We start from the raw sequence: 17,569 nt of genomic DNA, 5'->3' as shown, positions 1-17,569 counted from the left end.
TTTTGTCTGTTCCCTATTCCTGGAATGCTTCCTCTCTTCTTCTCTGCCTACTGCCCTAATTTGCTTCCTTTAAATCCCAAGTAAATCCCTTCCCAACTAAATCCCTTCTTTTACTTGGAACCTTTAGAACCAAACATTTCTTAATGCCAATGTCTTCTCTTTGTCAACTAATTTCTATTTAGCCTGTATATTGCTTCTTTGTCTATATTTATTTGCATGTTTTCTCTTCTGCTTCTTTAGATGTATGTTTCTTAAGGTCACAGACTGTCTTTTGCCTTTTTTAAAATTTGGTATACCTAGAAATTGGCCCAATATCTTATACATAGTGGTAATTTAATAAGGGTTTATTAATGGATTGGTTGTTTACAAAGTTCAGGATTCCTAGATGTGCCCAAATGGAATTTTCCCCTAAATAGAAATAGTGTAAATCACAATCTGCTCATTTTGCCTTATTTGAATTTCCCAAGCACATACTGCCTTATTCAAATCAGAGAACAAATTTAGTCTTCACATATGCTGGAGGAAATGGTTACATGGAATTGTAGACAGTCACAGCTGGAAGAGACATTAGAGACCATCAAATTCAAAACTTTTTATTCAGATGGTGAAACTAAGGTCCAGAACTTTAAACTTAGTCAGCTACAGGGTGCTTTGGGTTTGGGAATCATGAAGATATGAGTTCAACTACTGCTTCATATACTTGCTAGCTATGTGACCGAGAGCAAGTCACTTAACCTCTGCCCAAGTTTCCTCATCTGTGAAATGAGAATAAAAATAGTACCCACCTACCAAGGTTGTTGGGACGATAAAATGATATATTTGTAAAATCCTTTTAAAACCATAAATCAAAATACAAAAGCTAGATATTTTCCCAAGACCATGAAGCTTAGAAGTAGTAGATCTTAAAACAGAAGTCAGATCTTCTTAATTCCTTGCCCATTCTAATCTGTTGAACTAATTTACAGCCTTTTTTAAAACTTAATTTCATTTTTGCTCAATTTTCTGTAGAAAATTTCTAAAACTTAAAAGATATCAATGCAGGTAATTAAAATGTATATGACAAGCTGACTAATATACAGTGATTCCTCACCTATCACAGGAGTTTTGTTCCAGAGACCATCATGATAGGCGAAAATCCACCAAGTAGCAGCATTGTATTTACTTTATTATTTATGTATATAGTTACAGTTTTATAAACCCTTCCCATTCCCCTATAAACCTTTTCCACACTCTTTTTAACCACAATCACTAAGTCAATCAGTGCCCAGGATACAGACCACAGTGCTGTGATTGGTTGCCTTTCATTCTATCAGCCAACAGTGTGACACAATAACTCATCAACGCAGAATTATATATTTTTAAAAACCCCATGATACAATGACACCATGATAACTGAACCATGATATAGCAAGGGATGACTGTACTTTCATTAAAAGGAAAAATCTATTGTAATTTATATTGTTATCCATAGAGATATACAAAGGTTAACATAAATATAATTGAGTTGAATTAATATTTTCCGAAACAAATGTGGATGGAAATATTTTGAGAGTTCATAAAAATGAACGTTATTTTCCTATAAATCTGCAGAGGACAAACTGCCCTTTCTGTCTCTTAGCCAGTACCAAGTGTTTTGATGATCACTACTTTATAGTATAGTTTGAAATCTGGTGTTGCAAGGTCTCCTTCCTTCACATTTTTTTCCCATGATTTCTCTGGATATCCTTGATCTTTTGTTCTTCCAAATGAACATTAGTATGTTTTTTTCCTAATATAGTAAAAAGTTTTTTGGTAGTTCAATGGGTATGGCACTAAATAAGTAAATTAATTTGGGTAGGATTGTCATTTTTATTATGTTAACTCATCCTACCCATGAGTATTCGATGTTTTTCCAATTGTTTAGATCTAGTTTTAATTATGTGGAGATTTAATTATGTGTTTTGTAGTTGTGTTCACATTGTTCCGGTGTTTGTCTCAGCAAATAGATTCCTAAGTATTTTATATTGTCTAGGGTGATTTTAAATGGAATTTCTCTTTCTAACTCTTGTGGCTGAAATGTGTTGGAAATATATAAAATGCTGATGACTTATGTGAGTTTATTTTGTATCCTGCAACTTTGCTAAAGTTGTTGATTATTTTGACTAGCTTTTTGGTTGATTCTCTAGGATTCTTTAAGTAGACCATCATATCATCTGCAAAGAGTGATAGCTTGGTCTCCTCATTTCCCATTTTAATACCTTCAATTTCTTTTTCTTCTCTAATTGCTACAGCTAGTGATTCTAGTACAATGTTAAATAATAGAGGTGATAATGTGCATCCTTGTTTCACTCCTGATTTTATTGGGAAAGCTTCTAGTTCATGCCCATTGCAGATGATGTTTGCTGATGGTTTTAGATATATGCTGTTTATTATTTTTAGGAAAGACCCTTCTATTCCTATACTTTCTAGTGTTTTCAAAAGGAATGAGTGTTGTATTTTGTCAAAGGCTTTTTCTGCATCTATTGAGATAATCATGTGATTTTTGTTAGTTTGCTTGTTAATATGGTCAATTATGTGGATGGTTTTCCTAATATTGAACCATCCTTGAATTCCTGGTATGAATACTACCTGGTCATAGTGAATAACTCTCATGACCACTTGCTGGAGACTTTTTGCTAGTATCTTATTTAAGATTTTTTAATCTATACTCATTAAGGAGATTGGTCTGTAGTTTTCTTTCTCTGTTTTTGACCTTCCTGGCTTTGGAATAAGTACCATATTTGTGTTGTGAAAGGAATTTGGTAGAACTCCTTCTTTGCTTATTCTGTCAAATAGTTTGTATAATATTGGGATTAGTTGTTCTCTGAATGTTAGATAGAATTCATTTGTGAATCCATCTTGACCTGTGGATTTTTTTTAGGGAGTTCTTTGATGGCTTGTTCAATTTCTTTTTCTGATATGGGGTTGTTTAGGTATTCTATTTCTTCCTCTGTTAGTGTAGGCAATTTATATTTTTGTAAATATTCATCCATATCACCTAGACTTCCATATTTATTGCCATATAATTGGGCATAATAGTTTTTAATGATCGCCTTAATTTTCTCTTCATTAGAGTTGAGGTCTCCCTTTTCATCTTGGATACTGTCAATTTTGTAATCTTCTTTACTTTTTTAAATTAGATTGAACAGTACTTTGTCTATTTTATTTGTTTTTTCAAAGTACAGCTTCTAGTCTTATTTATTAAATCAATAGTTCTTTGACTTTCAATTTTACTAATTTCTCCTTTGATTTTAAGGATCTATAATTTAGTCTTCATCAGAGGGTTTTTAATTTTTTAATTTTCTAGTTTTTTAATTTGCATGTCCAATTCATTGACCTCTGCCCTCCCTAATTTATTAATATATTAACTCAAGGATATAAATTTTGCCCTGAGAACTGCTTTGGCTGTATCCCATAGATTTTGATGGGATGTTTCATCATTGTCATTTTCTTCAATCAAATTATTGTTTCCATGATTTGTTCTTTAATTAACTGATTTTGGAGAATAGTATTTTTTAATTTCCAATTAAATTTTGATTTGCTTCTCCATGTACCCTTACTAATTATTATTTTCATTGCATTGTGATCTGAGAAGGTTGCATTTATTATTACTGCTCTTTTGCTCTTGTTTGCAATGTTTTTATGCCCTAGTACATGGTCAATCTTTGTGAATGTATCATTTGCTGTCTAAAAGAAGGTGTATTCCTTTTTGACCCTATTTATTTTTCTCCACATGTCTACAAACTCTAATTTTTCTAAGATTTCATTCACTTCTCTTCCCTATTTCTTATTTATTTTTTGGTTTGATTTATCCAATTCTGATAGGGGAAGGCTCAGATATAATTTTTCTTTCTATTTCATCCTTGTGCTCCACTAGTTTCTCCTTTAGAAATTTGGATGCTATGTCTTTTGGTGCATACATATTGAGTACTGATCTTTCCTCATTGTCTATACTGCCTTTTATCAAAATGTAATTACCTTCTCTATTTCTTTTGATTAGATCTATTTCTACTTTGCCTTTGTCAGATATCATGATTGTGACTCCTGCCTTTTTTTTTTCAGTTGATGCCCAATAGATTTGGTACCATCCTCTTACTTTTACCCTTTGTGTGTCTGCCTTCCTTATGCATGTTTTTTGTAGATAGCATGTGGTAGGGTTTTAGTTTCTAATCCAATCTGTTATTTACTTGCTTTTTATGGGTGAGTTCATTCCATTCACATTCAGAGTTATGATTACCAGCTGTGTATTTCAAGCATTTTGATTTCTACTCCTAGTCCTGCCTTTTCTTCTTTCACTATTTTCTTCTACACTAATGTTTTATTTTTACTCAGTGCCTGTAATTCCCACCCATATTTTACTTCACTTTCTACCCCTCTCCCAGAAGAGGTATTCCCATCTTATTTTCTTCACAGTCTTTTTATACTACCCCCTACCCTCTCCCTCCCTTGTACTGCTTCTCTCCCCACCAATCAATTTGTTACCCTTCTACTTCCCTATACAGCACACATCAATTCTCTGCCCCAATGGATTGTATTGTTCTTTCCTCTTTGGGTCAATTTCAATGCACCTAAGAGTTGAGTATTTCCTATCTCCAACCTCTTTACCCTTCCAGTGTATTGATGTTCTTCCCCCTCCCGCCATGAGTTTCCTTGTAACATATAAATTTACCCCCTTTTGTTTCTTTTCCCATTTCTTTTAGTATTAACCTCTTTTTTATCTCTAGGTGTGTATATATATATATATGTATATATATATATATATATATATATGTATTTGTGATACATATATCTATATGCATATTTGTGTCTTGGCATTTCATCCTATATAATTTGTCACTGTTCCCTCTAAGTGCAATTCTTCTAGCTGCCCAGGTGATAATAACAATTTTTGAGAGTTACCAATGGCCTCTTTTCTCAAAGGGATACATATTATTTTAACTTATTAGGTCTCTTTAAAAAGGGGTTTTTTCTTTTTCTTTTTTCCCTCTTTCTTAATTACCTTTTGTTGATTCTCTTGAGTTCTGTGCTTGGGCAACAAATTTTCTGTTCAGGTCTGATCTTTTCTTTACAAATGCTTGGAATTCTATTTTGTTAAATGACCATACTTTCCCCTGTAAGAAGATAGTCAGTTTTGCTGGGTAGTTGATTCTTGGTTGTAGACCTAATTCCCTTGCTTTCTGGAATATCATATTCCATGCCTTTCAGTCCTTCAGTGTAGATGCAAACAGATCCTGTGTTTTCCTCATTGTGGTTCCATGGTATCTGAATGACTTATTCTTAGCAGCTTGTAATATTTTTTCCTTGGTCTGATAGTTCTTGAATTTGGCTATAATATTCCTGTGTGTTGTTAGTTTGGGATTAAGTATAGGAGGTGATCTGTGGATTCTTTCAATTTCCGTTTTTCCCTCTTGTTTTAGAATATCAGGGCAGTTTTCTTGGATAATTTTCTGTAGTGTGATGTCCAAGCATTTTCTTTTGTTATAGTCTTCAAGTAGACCAATAATTCTTAAGTTGTCTCTCCTGGAACGATTTTCTAATTCTTCTGTTTTGTGAATGATGTGCTTCATATTTTCCTCAATTTTTTCATTCTTTTAATTTTGTTTTATAGTGTCCTCTTGCCTTCTGAAGTTGATTGCTTCTAATTGTTGTATTCTGGTTCTTAAAGACTGGATTTCATTCCTGGCTTTTTGGTCTTCCTTCTCCTTCTGGTCTGATTTTCTTTGAAGATCATCTTTCATCTCCTTTGCCTCATTTTCAAGCTGGTTGATTTTGCCTTTCAAGACACTGTTTTCTGTTTCCAGATGATGTATCTTGCTTTTAAAGTTGTCTTCAGCCTCTCTTAATTGTGTTTTAAATTGTATTTTGAGTTCTTCCAAAGCCTGTATCGAATTCTCTGGAGTTTCTGATTTTTGGCTTTGTGTTCCCTCATCCTTCTTTGTTCCATTTGCTCTTTGTTTATTGCCTGCATAGAAGCTGTCGTCGGTTGGAATTTCTTTTTTTTCTTTTTCTGTTGTTTGCTTATATTTGCCCCTTCTTTACTCCCTGCAGTTGCCTGCGCTCTTGCCCTCTCATTTTTTCATTGGATCTGTGGGCTTTTCTTTCAGCCTTCACCCTTGGAACTTAGTTAGCAAATCTCTCAGCTATGGGTGAGGGGTGTTGGAGCTTGAGCTCCCCTGCCCTCTGAAGACTTTGATGGGATTGAGTATTGCTGGATTGAGCTGGATGTGCCCTGAGGCCAAAACCTCTGTGAGGGGGGTGGTGGAGGGGGATGGGGGGTGTATTATGGAGTGTCTCTGCTGTTGCAACTAGGCTGTCCACTCTGAGTTCTGCTTTCTAAGTTTCTTTTCCAACTGTTTCCCTACCACCTGTCTTCGACACTCTGAGCCTGGCACAGCTTTGTCTGCAAGGTACTCCCTCCTGAACAGCCCCCTTGCCCGCCTAGAGTTTCCAGTTGCCCTGGAGGCTTAGTGCTTTAGGTGGGGGGTGGGGCTTGGACCTTCCTTCTTCCTTCCCCTTAAACCTGAGTGTTTTCAAATTCAGGTTTTTTTTTGGCCGTGTACCTTTTAAGTTGAGTCCTGAAGAAGGATTCCTTGTCTCTGTCTTATTGTTAGGTTTGATTTTCAGTCCCCTGAGAGCATTTAGTTTGTAATCGGTAAGGAAGAGTTTTCAGAGGTCTGAACTTTCACTGCATCTATGCTGACATATTGACTCCGCCTCCAAAATAAATCTATAATTCTGTATCTTCAGTAAATAACTACTGAAATATTTTGTGGCTATTACCATTCATTCTATTATTTCTGTATGTAGTTACCTAACTTAATTTATCATTCATTAACTATCAGAATGACTCCTTATTGTGGATACTTTGCTTGCATTTTGTCCAACAAAACCATCTAATTCTGTGGTCAGTGAAAAATGTCCACTTGTTTCTTCCTTCAACTTATTCTTTCCTTCCTCCTTTCCTCCCTTCCTCTCTTCCTCTCTTCCCTTTTTTATTGGAATAGGTAAACTATTCCCTAGCTTCATTATCATTTCATTTTTTCATCATAATTACCTTCCTACTATTGTTCCCTTTTACATTGTGAAATAAACAGATCTTTGAAATGAAAACACACACAATGAAACTAAACTAAAAAACAGAAACTTCATCCTTTGCTTTTCCCTTAAAAGACTATTCTTAACCAAATAATGGGAAAACTCCAGAGGAATATAATGAATAACTCATTGATCCTTGAGAGGGAAAAAGCCTGTAACTTGAAATTTACATCATTGCTTTTTTATTTATGTAGGGTTTATGACTATAACTCTAATCCTTGAATCCCTCCTATCTAACATAGTACTTTTTTGAATTGGATTGTTTGTGTTTTGGGGTAAGAGTAGAAAGAAACACATACCATTTTATAGCTTACAAATCTCTCTCGTTGATTAAATTGCATTTTCTAACTTGGCCAAAATTGTTTTTTCTTAAATTTTAGTGCCTTAAATAGTGGTGATAATTATAATCTGATAAACTATGTCATAAACATTTTTTACTATGCTCCCTTGAAAGTGAGGTAGCTTTACATGTGTGAATTAACCATGGGATGCTATTGTAAATTTTTTCTATATTGTGTTAACTTCTTAGATATGTTCATCAGAAATGAATTAATATACCTAAAAGACATTTCTTTAGATATATTGGAATTTTAAAAGTGATACCCTTATAGAATTTGATCAATGGTATTCATTAAATCAAATAAGTAACTTTTTGAGGGACATGATAAATTAATTAAAATAATTTCTCAAATAGATGTCCATATGATATATCTTTTGCAGTATTGGTGACAGATGGAGAAATCATTTCATTTGTGGCTTACATCCATTCCGGATTTTGTAAAGTTTATAAAGATGTTATTGGACTTATGAAATATCAACTAAAGAAAATGGTAAGTTATTTTAACCTTTTTTAAAAATCAAATTTGTGATTAATTGCATTGGGAACTCCTAGGGATGAAATTCCTCTTTTCATTGAGTGATTTTCAATTTTTAGGTTGTTTAGGGAATTGACAGCTTAAGTTGTCAACCAGATTTTGCTTGAAGACATCTATTGAGGGAAAAACAGTCTTTCTTGAGGTAGTCTTTCCCTATGAATAGCTGTAATTGTTAGGTAAAATTTCCTTTACCTAAAGTTTAAAGTTTCCTTTTAGCAACTTCTGTCTTTGTGGCCAAGAAGAATAAGCCTTATTACTGTCTCACATGACAATCCTCCAAAAACTTGAAGGTAACTATTTCATCTTTCCACATCTTCTCTTCTCCAAGTTAAGCATTTCTAGTTCCTTTCAACAATATTTTTAACATGAATTCAATACACAATTCTGGTTGCCATCATCTTGGTGATTTCCATTTTATTGGTGTCATTTCAAAAATGACATTTCCATATCTGAACCCAATATTCCAAGTATTGTTTGACCAGGACAGAGTACAATCAGACTAGATAGCCTCTCCTCTTTTAATACACTGAGATCACATTAGCTTTTCTGTCTGTACTGTCTCATTGTTAATTCAAATTAAACTTAGAGTCCACTAAAACCTTAAATATTTGTGAGATGGACTACTTACTCTCCAGCCACACACCTCTATTTCTTTACATGTGGAATTGATTCTTTTAACTTGACTTTTCAATTATTTCTCTTTTATCCTTTTGGATAAATTCTCTAGTCTATCCAGATCTTCTCTTATTCACACTCCCTATCCAATATTATAAGAAACCTCCAAAATTTTCATCATTTACATATTTGCTGAGCATGCAATTCATGGCTTTATCTAAGGCATGGAAAAAATTTTAAAAAATATTAGGCCAAAGCACACATCTCTTTGCTCCACCACTTTCACATTATTAAGCCAAGAAATTATTAACTACTTTGCTTTAGGCAGAATAAATTCTAGCAAATGTCCAAATAGTTGAAGTTTCCTGTCCCCACTCTATCCTATTCTCTGTTAGACTCTTGATCTATTTTCCTTATTCCTCATCTATATCCTCTTTACCTCCACTAACTTCTGCTCAAATACTCTTCACTGTGCTTCTGAATCTGATTCTTAGATTTTCCTCAATTAGTATATCTTTTTTAGATAATGCTGATGTGTCCCTCACCTAAATCATTCTTTCATTGTTTCAGATTTGCCTCTGCGTTTTTATTTCTAGTTTCTCTTTTTGCTATCTATATCTTATATATATATATATATATATATATATATATATATAAAATCTGAAGATATAAGGTATAGACTATATATATATGCAAGTTCCTTCCTTTCTTCTTCTGTCTTACAACTTCCTGAAACAGGTCCTGATTCCTTTCTGTCTTTTTATTTCCTTTTTCTTTTTTAAACATTAAGCACTTTCTTCCATCTTTTAAAAAGAAATGTTTCACTTTCTCAAGTTGGAGAAGCTTTTTTGAACCTCTTTCCTTTTGTTCTATAAGGCAGACAACCTACACTTTGAGCAAAACTAGTCTCCCCCCCCCTTTTTTTTTTGGTCCTGACAGAAATATAAATATCAAATAAAAAGAAAGTATTCTCATTAAAAACATATCCCTGCTCTTCATGGTTACTTGGAGATGAGTAAAATTCTCAGTAATTTATAATTTCTAATAGAAGATCCTTTGGAAAATTGCATTAGCAAACTACTTGTTTGAGTCTTTAATTTTGAAATTTTCACCTTATTTCTTATTCAGATATCCATCTTCTCACTTTTGTAACACATGGAAAGTAACACCCAACTTCTTTTTGTTGATCTAGAAAGTTTCTTAATTTATCTTCCTAATTTACTTTGTTTATCTTGTTTTACTAGCAAATTTGTTCTTATCATTCTTTTAATTTTCTCCTCTTCCTTCATTCTTCTTTTCTTCCATCAGCATATCTTTGTTTTTCTCGTCTTTCAAATTCCCCTCAAATCTCCTCATATTTCCTTTCCACAAAATAAATGCTTGTACTTCCAAAGATTTAAGTAACCATTGCAGCTCCCATATAAAAATGCTGACTGATGCCAATTGCACAGACTCATGGAAATAAATATTTAGTATATGTTGAGACCCAAAAAAGTTAGCAATTTGGCAAACGTATTTGGGAAGAAAGCTCAGACTAGAGCCTGGATCTTCTGTTGGACAACTTACTGCTTTCCCCCCAATACCAGTTCATCTCTGATTAATATTCATTTTAGTGAATGTTAATTGAATATTCAATTAGCATCATGCACTAAAATGAATGTACCATACATGTATGCAGTGTCATATAGTGGAAAGAACACTGATTTAGGAGTCAGAAGATGGGAATTCCAATCATGCCTCTGATATTTACTTTATCTGTCAACTTGGACAGTTTATTTAATCTTAAAGGTATCCATTTTCTTCATTTGTAAAATAAGGGATTTGGACTCTGAAAAGCCTTTCTAATTCAATCTATATTTCAAATTTACACATGCACATGTACATATACACATGTGCACATATATAAATAATTTCATAGTATATTTAATTATTAAACTATATATGGTATTATATAGCATATGCATGTCTTTTTTAACTAATTCAAAATTGACTTTAAAAGCCAAGTAAATATATCATCTGAAATAATTTTGAGTATATTTTAATGTAATCACTGTTATAAATTTTATGTATATATCTCCATAATATACACACATATATGTGTATGTATATATGTATAATTAGAAAAGCAAATTGGACAGAAAAATACATAGGCAAGTAGGTGACCCTCTGCTGAGTCTAGAGTCAGTAATTACTGAGTTATTCAAATCCTGAGTCAGTCACTTACTAGCTATGTGATGTTATTCAGCTTCAATTTCTTCTTCTATAAAATGGCACCTACCTTACAGGATTGGTGTGAGAATTGAACGTGTTAACATAGGTAAATTACTTTGCTGACATTAAAGTATGATGTAGAAACTACTTATTATTATTTTAAATAGATAGATGCAGTTGAATTATTTGACAAAAATATAAATGTCATATTTCTCTTGAACAGAAAAAAAAGCGTAGGGATGTTTTTATGGGGAAGCTTCAGGAGAATGAATCCTTTGGTGAGATCAGTGTGCTTCTTCAAATACCTTTCACATGTACAATCATTACTGGATGCGATGTTGAACTGGGAATTATCGATGCTGAAGATATATTAGGTAAATGCAAAGAAATGTTTTGCTTAATATCTACCTCATTTATTTCAGTTTTATACTACCAGATTTGGGATGAGCATCCTTATTTGAAAGATGATATTGAATCTATTACTTTAGAACTTTTATAATTTATTAGGTAATATATTAAATAAAATAGTCAATTCACAGCATAACAAATGCATACCCTCTTTCTACTGACATTTCATAACTCAAGTAGTTAATAAATAAAATATTTAAAATTAAAATAGGAAAAGAAAAATGATTAGCAATTGATTCAATTTCTCTTCAGTTTCATGTATCAGACTTCATGAATGTTTTGCTGTTTCTTTGGAGCCTGATCTTATTTACATGGAAGTATATAATTTAGTATTCCAAAGGTTAGCATAACAGCATCCAGAACTGAGTTACTGAATGGAAATGTGGGAGCACATCAAAGAAGTTCAAATTGACTGTGTTCTCCTTCTGTAATAGCAAAGGGATCATGACCTGGGGTTCAAAGAAAGATAAAGTGGAGATACAATGATAGAGATAAAGAGATGGTATAATCAGAAATCCCACATATGCTTGACCTTAGGACATATCTTTCTCTTTCTAAATTCTACAAATACTCCAAGAAGGAAATAAAGTAGCAGGAACCAGAAAAAAAAAGACTGGAGGGTCACAGGTCAGAACCCAAAAGTATAACAGCACTAATGGCAAACTCACTTGGAATAAAAATAGAAATATCAAAAGTTGGATAAAATGAGAAAAAAGAGCAATTGGTAGAAGTTAACCTGTCTAAGGTTCTTTTTTTTCCTCATAAAACAAACCTAATAATAATTCAATTAGAAGTATATACTATAATAGAAATATCTAATAATAATTCAAATTTGAAATCCAAGTATTTCATGTTCACTATTGTAGGCAAATAAAATAGATGGAGGGGCTTATTCCCTTTTGATACTCAATCTGTGTGTGACCCTAGGCAGGGTATTTACCATCTATGTGGTTGATCTAACTCCACAGAATTTCTTTACTAATTACTAAGAGGGCTGTAGAAGCAGCTAGGTGGCTCAATAGCCAAAGGAGATGTGGAGTCAATGAGTTCAAATCTGGCCTCAAATGCTTACTAGCTATGTGATCCTAGGCAAATCACTTAACCCTGTTTACCTCAGTTTTCTCATCTATATATAAAAAAAGCAAACACACAAACAGTGATCTGGAGAAGGAAATGGCAAACTACTCTAGAATCTTAGCTAAGAAAACCTCAAATAAGATCCTGAAAATTTGGACATGACTGAAACAACCAGATAACAACAGGAGGGTTTTATTGGTGGCAGTTATCTATGTTGATAAACCCATACATGAAATCTTTGAGTTGACTAAACTAATTCATATTGAATTTCAAGTATATTATTGCTCTTTTTAAAGAATATGTTCAACATTCCTGCCTAGTTCTGATTAGCCATGCAAAAGCCAGCTGAATAATCACATAATCTCTGCTATTATAACTACAAACTATGGATTCAAATGTTGTCTTTATTACCCTCTGTGACATTCAAACATTTAGAAAAATAAACACCCTCAAGGTAAGTAATCTTTAAAGAGGGACTGGTGATATTTTACGGGTGCAATGTTCTCTCCTGACATGACGCATTAATTTTCCCCCTGTACTAATTAAGTTAACTGATGCAAGACACATTGGACTGTTTTCTATAAATCAATATTTCACACATGAAAGTACTTCTTCCAAGTACATATTAAAATCTTCTTTGCCATCTGGCAGACTGAAATCCAAATAGAAGATATACTGTTCAGAGGGTCTGTGGTGGGTGGGGAGGAATGAGATATGTGCATGTCTACTACAGCTCCCTATCCAGATTTTAAATTTCATCCTGTGTAAAATTCTCTTGAGGTCTGTGCTACAAAGAAGCTGAATTTGTGTGCACCTATTTAGTTAAACATTCCCTAAACAGGGGTGAGGTTTAGGATGAGTTTCTCCATCATTTTCTCACCATATTGGAGTGAAAAATGGAGGCTTTATATGTTGCTTTGCCCTTTTTTTCTACAGTTCCATCATTTGATGCTGCTATTCCAAGGGGGAGGTAAAAGATTTCCTTTAAAGCAAAACTATGGAATGCTGGAGGGGATGTGGCAAAGTTGGGATACTAATTCATTGCTGGTGAAGGTGTGAACTGATCCAACCATTCTGGAGGGCAATTTGGAACTATGCCCAAAGGGCGATAAAAGACTGTCTGCCCTTTGATCCAGACATAGCACTGCTGGGTTTGTACCCCAAAGAGATAATAAGGAAAAAGACTTGTACACGAATATTCATAGCTGCGCTCTTCGTGGTGGCCAAAAATTGGAAAACGAGGGGATGCCCTTCAATTGGGGAATGGCCGAACAAATTGTGTTATATGTTGGTGATGGAATACTATTGTGCTCAAAGGAATAATAAAGTGGAGGAATTCCATGGAGTCTGGAACAACCTCTAGGAAGTGATGCAGAATGAGAGGAGTAGAACCAGGAAAGCATTGTACACAGAGACTGATACATTGTGGTACAATCGAAGGTAATGGACTTCTCCATTAGTGGCAATGCAATGTCCCTGAACAATCTGCAGGGATCCAAAAAACACTATCCACAAGCAGAGGATAAACTGTGGGAGTAAAAACACTGATGAAAAGCAACTGCTTGAATACAGGGGTGGAGGGGATATGACTGAGGAGAGACACTAAATGAGCACCCTAATGCAAATACCAACAACATGGAAATGGGTTTGAATCAAGAACACATGTGATACCCAATGGAATCGCAAGTGGGCTATGGAAGAGGTGATGGGAGGGGGGAGGGAAGAAAAGAAAATGATATTTGTTTCCAATGAATAATGTTTGGAAATGACCAAATAAAAATCAAAAAAGAAAAAAAAAGCAAAACTATGATAATTAAATAGGAATTGGGCCTTAATGGGAAATTAGATAATAAGAAGCATCTTCAAACATGGACAGTGCTTCTTCATGGCCATTTCTGTGATAATATTTTTTCATCTTCAGCTATTTATCTTTTTCTTACTGTAATCAGTAAATACAAACCCTTGAAAATTAGCTAAGGCCAGGGCCACAAATAAATGAAGTGAGGCAATTAGGCTTTAGGTAAGTACTATTAAAAAGAAAAACTTAAACCCAAACCACTGTGCCTCTGGGTCATTGTTCACATTTATTGTCATAGTGTCATTAGGAAGATCTATTCAAACTGATATGTAACATACACAGACAACACAAACACACACGTGTGTATATACATGTTTATATGTGGTCATAGAAGGTATTATAGGTATAATCATATGACACGTAACATATATACATGTGTGCATGTATGTACGATGTATATGTAGAATATACTTGTATACCCACATACACATATACACATTTATCTGTATATATGGTTTTTATGAAGAGGTTTTCAGGAAGCCATAAATCACCATAGAATGTATAATTATTGATAGATGATCTCTATCATCCCTTAAAGTTCTAAATCTATGATACTATTTTCTGTGACTTCCCTATTCATATATATTTTATTTTCAACTGTAATAACCATTGATTATTCTTGTAGGAGTGTCGTTTCAATATTTATACCCAATTTCAAAAGGATAACAAAAACAACAAAAGAAATACAGACCCAACTGTGATTCTTAATTGTATTCAGAACTGAAATCATATCTTTATCCTTAAAATGAATTCTGTGCTTTTGTTGAGGCAAAGAATAGCTTTCTCTAGCATAAATGATGTTACTATTATTCATTAAATCTCCCTCACTGAAAAAGAGTGAATTACAAAAAAGGGATAAGTATGAGTGTAAATTGCCTCTCCAGAAAGGAAAACTACAAGGTGACTTTTGATACATTTTGTTAAGATGTTTTTCAATGGAGAGAATTTCTTTTGCCCTTTATCTCTAATCGTGAATCCTAAGGACAAAAGCAGAATATGCCAGGTTTCTCAGTATAGCAGAGGAAACTGTGAGAAATTTCAGAATAAATGTGTATGGTCTTGTCAATAGGCTCTGTATCGGTATAGCACCAATCTTTCTCTTTGGAGCTGAGAGAAGATAACTCCCTTTTGAATAGAAATGCACCCAACAAGAGGTTTTTCTTTTTTATATAAACTTTGAAAATTGCCACAATAAAGATGTTCCTTTTAAAAATTGCTTTGTAATGGAAATCTTGGTCTATTAAGTTATTTCCATTTTAAGGACTCACATTCAAATATGTTTTCCCTTTTCCTAAGGTTCTCCCCCTCTAAGGTTTTAAAAATATTACATGCAGACATTTAAGTAGGAAAAATGAGTTGCTAATGAATGAAAGTTTGTTGTTTTTGTTCAGTCATGTCTGAGTTATTGTAGAAGTGGACAGACATTTTCTTTTCATTCTTGGAGGGACTGAATCTATCAGAAACTCTGGGAGGAGATTAAGTTGAAGCTGTAACATCCATCACCCTAGGTGGCTGGTGACATCAAGAACTCTGTCAGTGATGCAATGATGATTTGGTGATGGGAGACAGAGAAGAACCTGCAGGCATTCTAAGATATGATTTCAGGGACCAGGCTCTGGAACTGTATAGGGTTTGGCTCCAGTGGTCATAATCTCTGCCCATTTGGAAAACAAACAAACAAGCAAAAACAAACCCTTCTAAGGAGGAGCTGGAACAGGCTGAAACTGATGATTCTTATGGTCAATGAAAGGATGAAAGGATAAGAAAGGAGGCTCCCAGGTGATAGGATACTTTTCTTCAAGAATTTGAAAGGGTGTCATTCATTTTTGTCACTTCCTGTGACTTTCTTCCATTTTCATGTACCAATTACAACTAACGTTTTGCTTAGGACTGCCCAGTGAGCAGTCAGTTGATTCTGATCTTCACAGACCTCCCCCACTCAAATGTAAGTGGGGTGCATACTCTTTTGATGATTAAATCTAAAAATGGGCAGAGCAGAGTTTAATTTAATCTTCATACCTCGATTCTCTTAAAGTATCTTTAAAAACTCATATAGCACTAATATCTTAAGTATTCCAGTTATCACTCTCCCATTCAAGAAATATAATCATTTTAACTTCATTGTTTCCCTTGATTGCTTTAAGTATATTATGAACTTTATGTATCTCTTATACTAAGAAATCTTAAGTATCCTTCCCATTAAGTATCCTATTTCTCATGCAAGGATGTGATGCATTTAATCCCATTGATTCCCGTGAGTTATTTTCTACTTACCTTTTTATGCTTCTTTTGAATATTGTATTTAATTATTGATGTTTCTTTGGAGCTTTGGTTATTTTATCAGGAATGACTGAAATTCCTCTATTTCGTTAAATGTCCATTTATTACCCTGCATCATTATGCTCAATTTCTCTGGGTAGGTGATTTATATCCTTTGCCTTGTGGACTATCATGTTTTATAACATCTAATCCTTTAATATAGAAACTGCTATGTCCTATGCATTCATGATTGTTATTACACAGTATTTGAATTGTCTTTTTCTGGCTGCTTGTACTATTTTCTCTTTGACTTGGATTTCTGGAGTTTGGCTATAATAGTCCTATGATTTTTAAATTTCAGGTTTATTTCAAGAGGTAATCAGTAGATCCTTTCAATTTCCATTTTCTATTCTTGTTGAAGAAAATCAGGGCGGTTTCTTTGGTCATTTCTAGTACAGTGCCTAGGTTCTTTTTTTGATCATGTCTTTTAGGCAATCCAATGATTCTTAAATTATCTACCTTAGATCTATTTTCTAGGTCATTTGTTATTTTCAGTTAGAGATTTTGAATTTTCTTATATTTTTTTCATTCTTTTGAATATGTTTTATTGTTTCCTTTTGCCTCACAAAGTTGTTTGCTTCTATTTATCTAATTCAGATTTTAGGAAGCCATTTTCTTCTTTGAGGCTTGATACTCCCTCTTTTATAGTGTTATTTTCCTGTGTAAAGAATTATATTTCCATTTTTAAAGAACCTTTTCTTCACTTTCTAAGCTATTGATTTTTCTAGCATTTTTCTTTCTAATTTTTCTTCTTACTTTGTTATTATTTGGTTTTATATCCTTTTTTAGAGTTTCAGGTATTCATTTTGGGTTTAGCATCATTTCACATTTTCCTTTGAGACTTCACATGTTTTCATTTTTGTCCTATTATCTTCTTGAACTTGTATTTATATTATCTATCTTGTTTTTTAATTTATTTTTCTACCATCAAGCTTTTTTTTCTGTCTTTTGCTCATCATTGGGTTATTTTTTCCCTTGATTTTTGTCTATGTGCTGGAGTTTAGCCCCATTCCCGGGGTAGAAGGAGTATTGATCTATACTTGTTCTATGCCTAGAGTGCTTTCATTCACTAATATACATATACATGTATATT

The 17,569-nt window shown here is 33.5% G+C and overlaps 1 protein-coding gene across 7 annotated transcripts in view; it reads left to right on the top strand.

Moving 5' to 3' along the window:
- CNBD1 (cyclic nucleotide binding domain containing 1) overlaps positions 1-17,569 on the top strand; it is a 634,668-nt gene that overhangs the window by 507,015 nt on the left and 110,084 nt on the right. For all 7 annotated transcript variants that reach the window (XM_007488069.3, XM_056823346.1, XM_007488074.3 and 4 more), the window contains 2 exons: positions 7,834-7,943; positions 11,038-11,188. In XM_007488069.3, coding sequence (XP_007488131.1) covers positions 7,834-7,943; positions 11,038-11,188 — 261 coding nt within the window. The remainder of the gene's footprint in view (positions 1-7,833; positions 7,944-11,037; positions 11,189-17,569) is intronic.

Source organism: Monodelphis domestica, chromosome 3, assembly GCF_027887165.1.
Source record: "Monodelphis domestica isolate mMonDom1 chromosome 3, mMonDom1.pri, whole genome shotgun sequence".
Taxonomy (NCBI): Eukaryota; Metazoa; Chordata; class Mammalia; order Didelphimorphia; family Didelphidae; genus Monodelphis; species Monodelphis domestica.
This window is presented reverse-complemented; position numbering and strand designations above follow the sequence as displayed.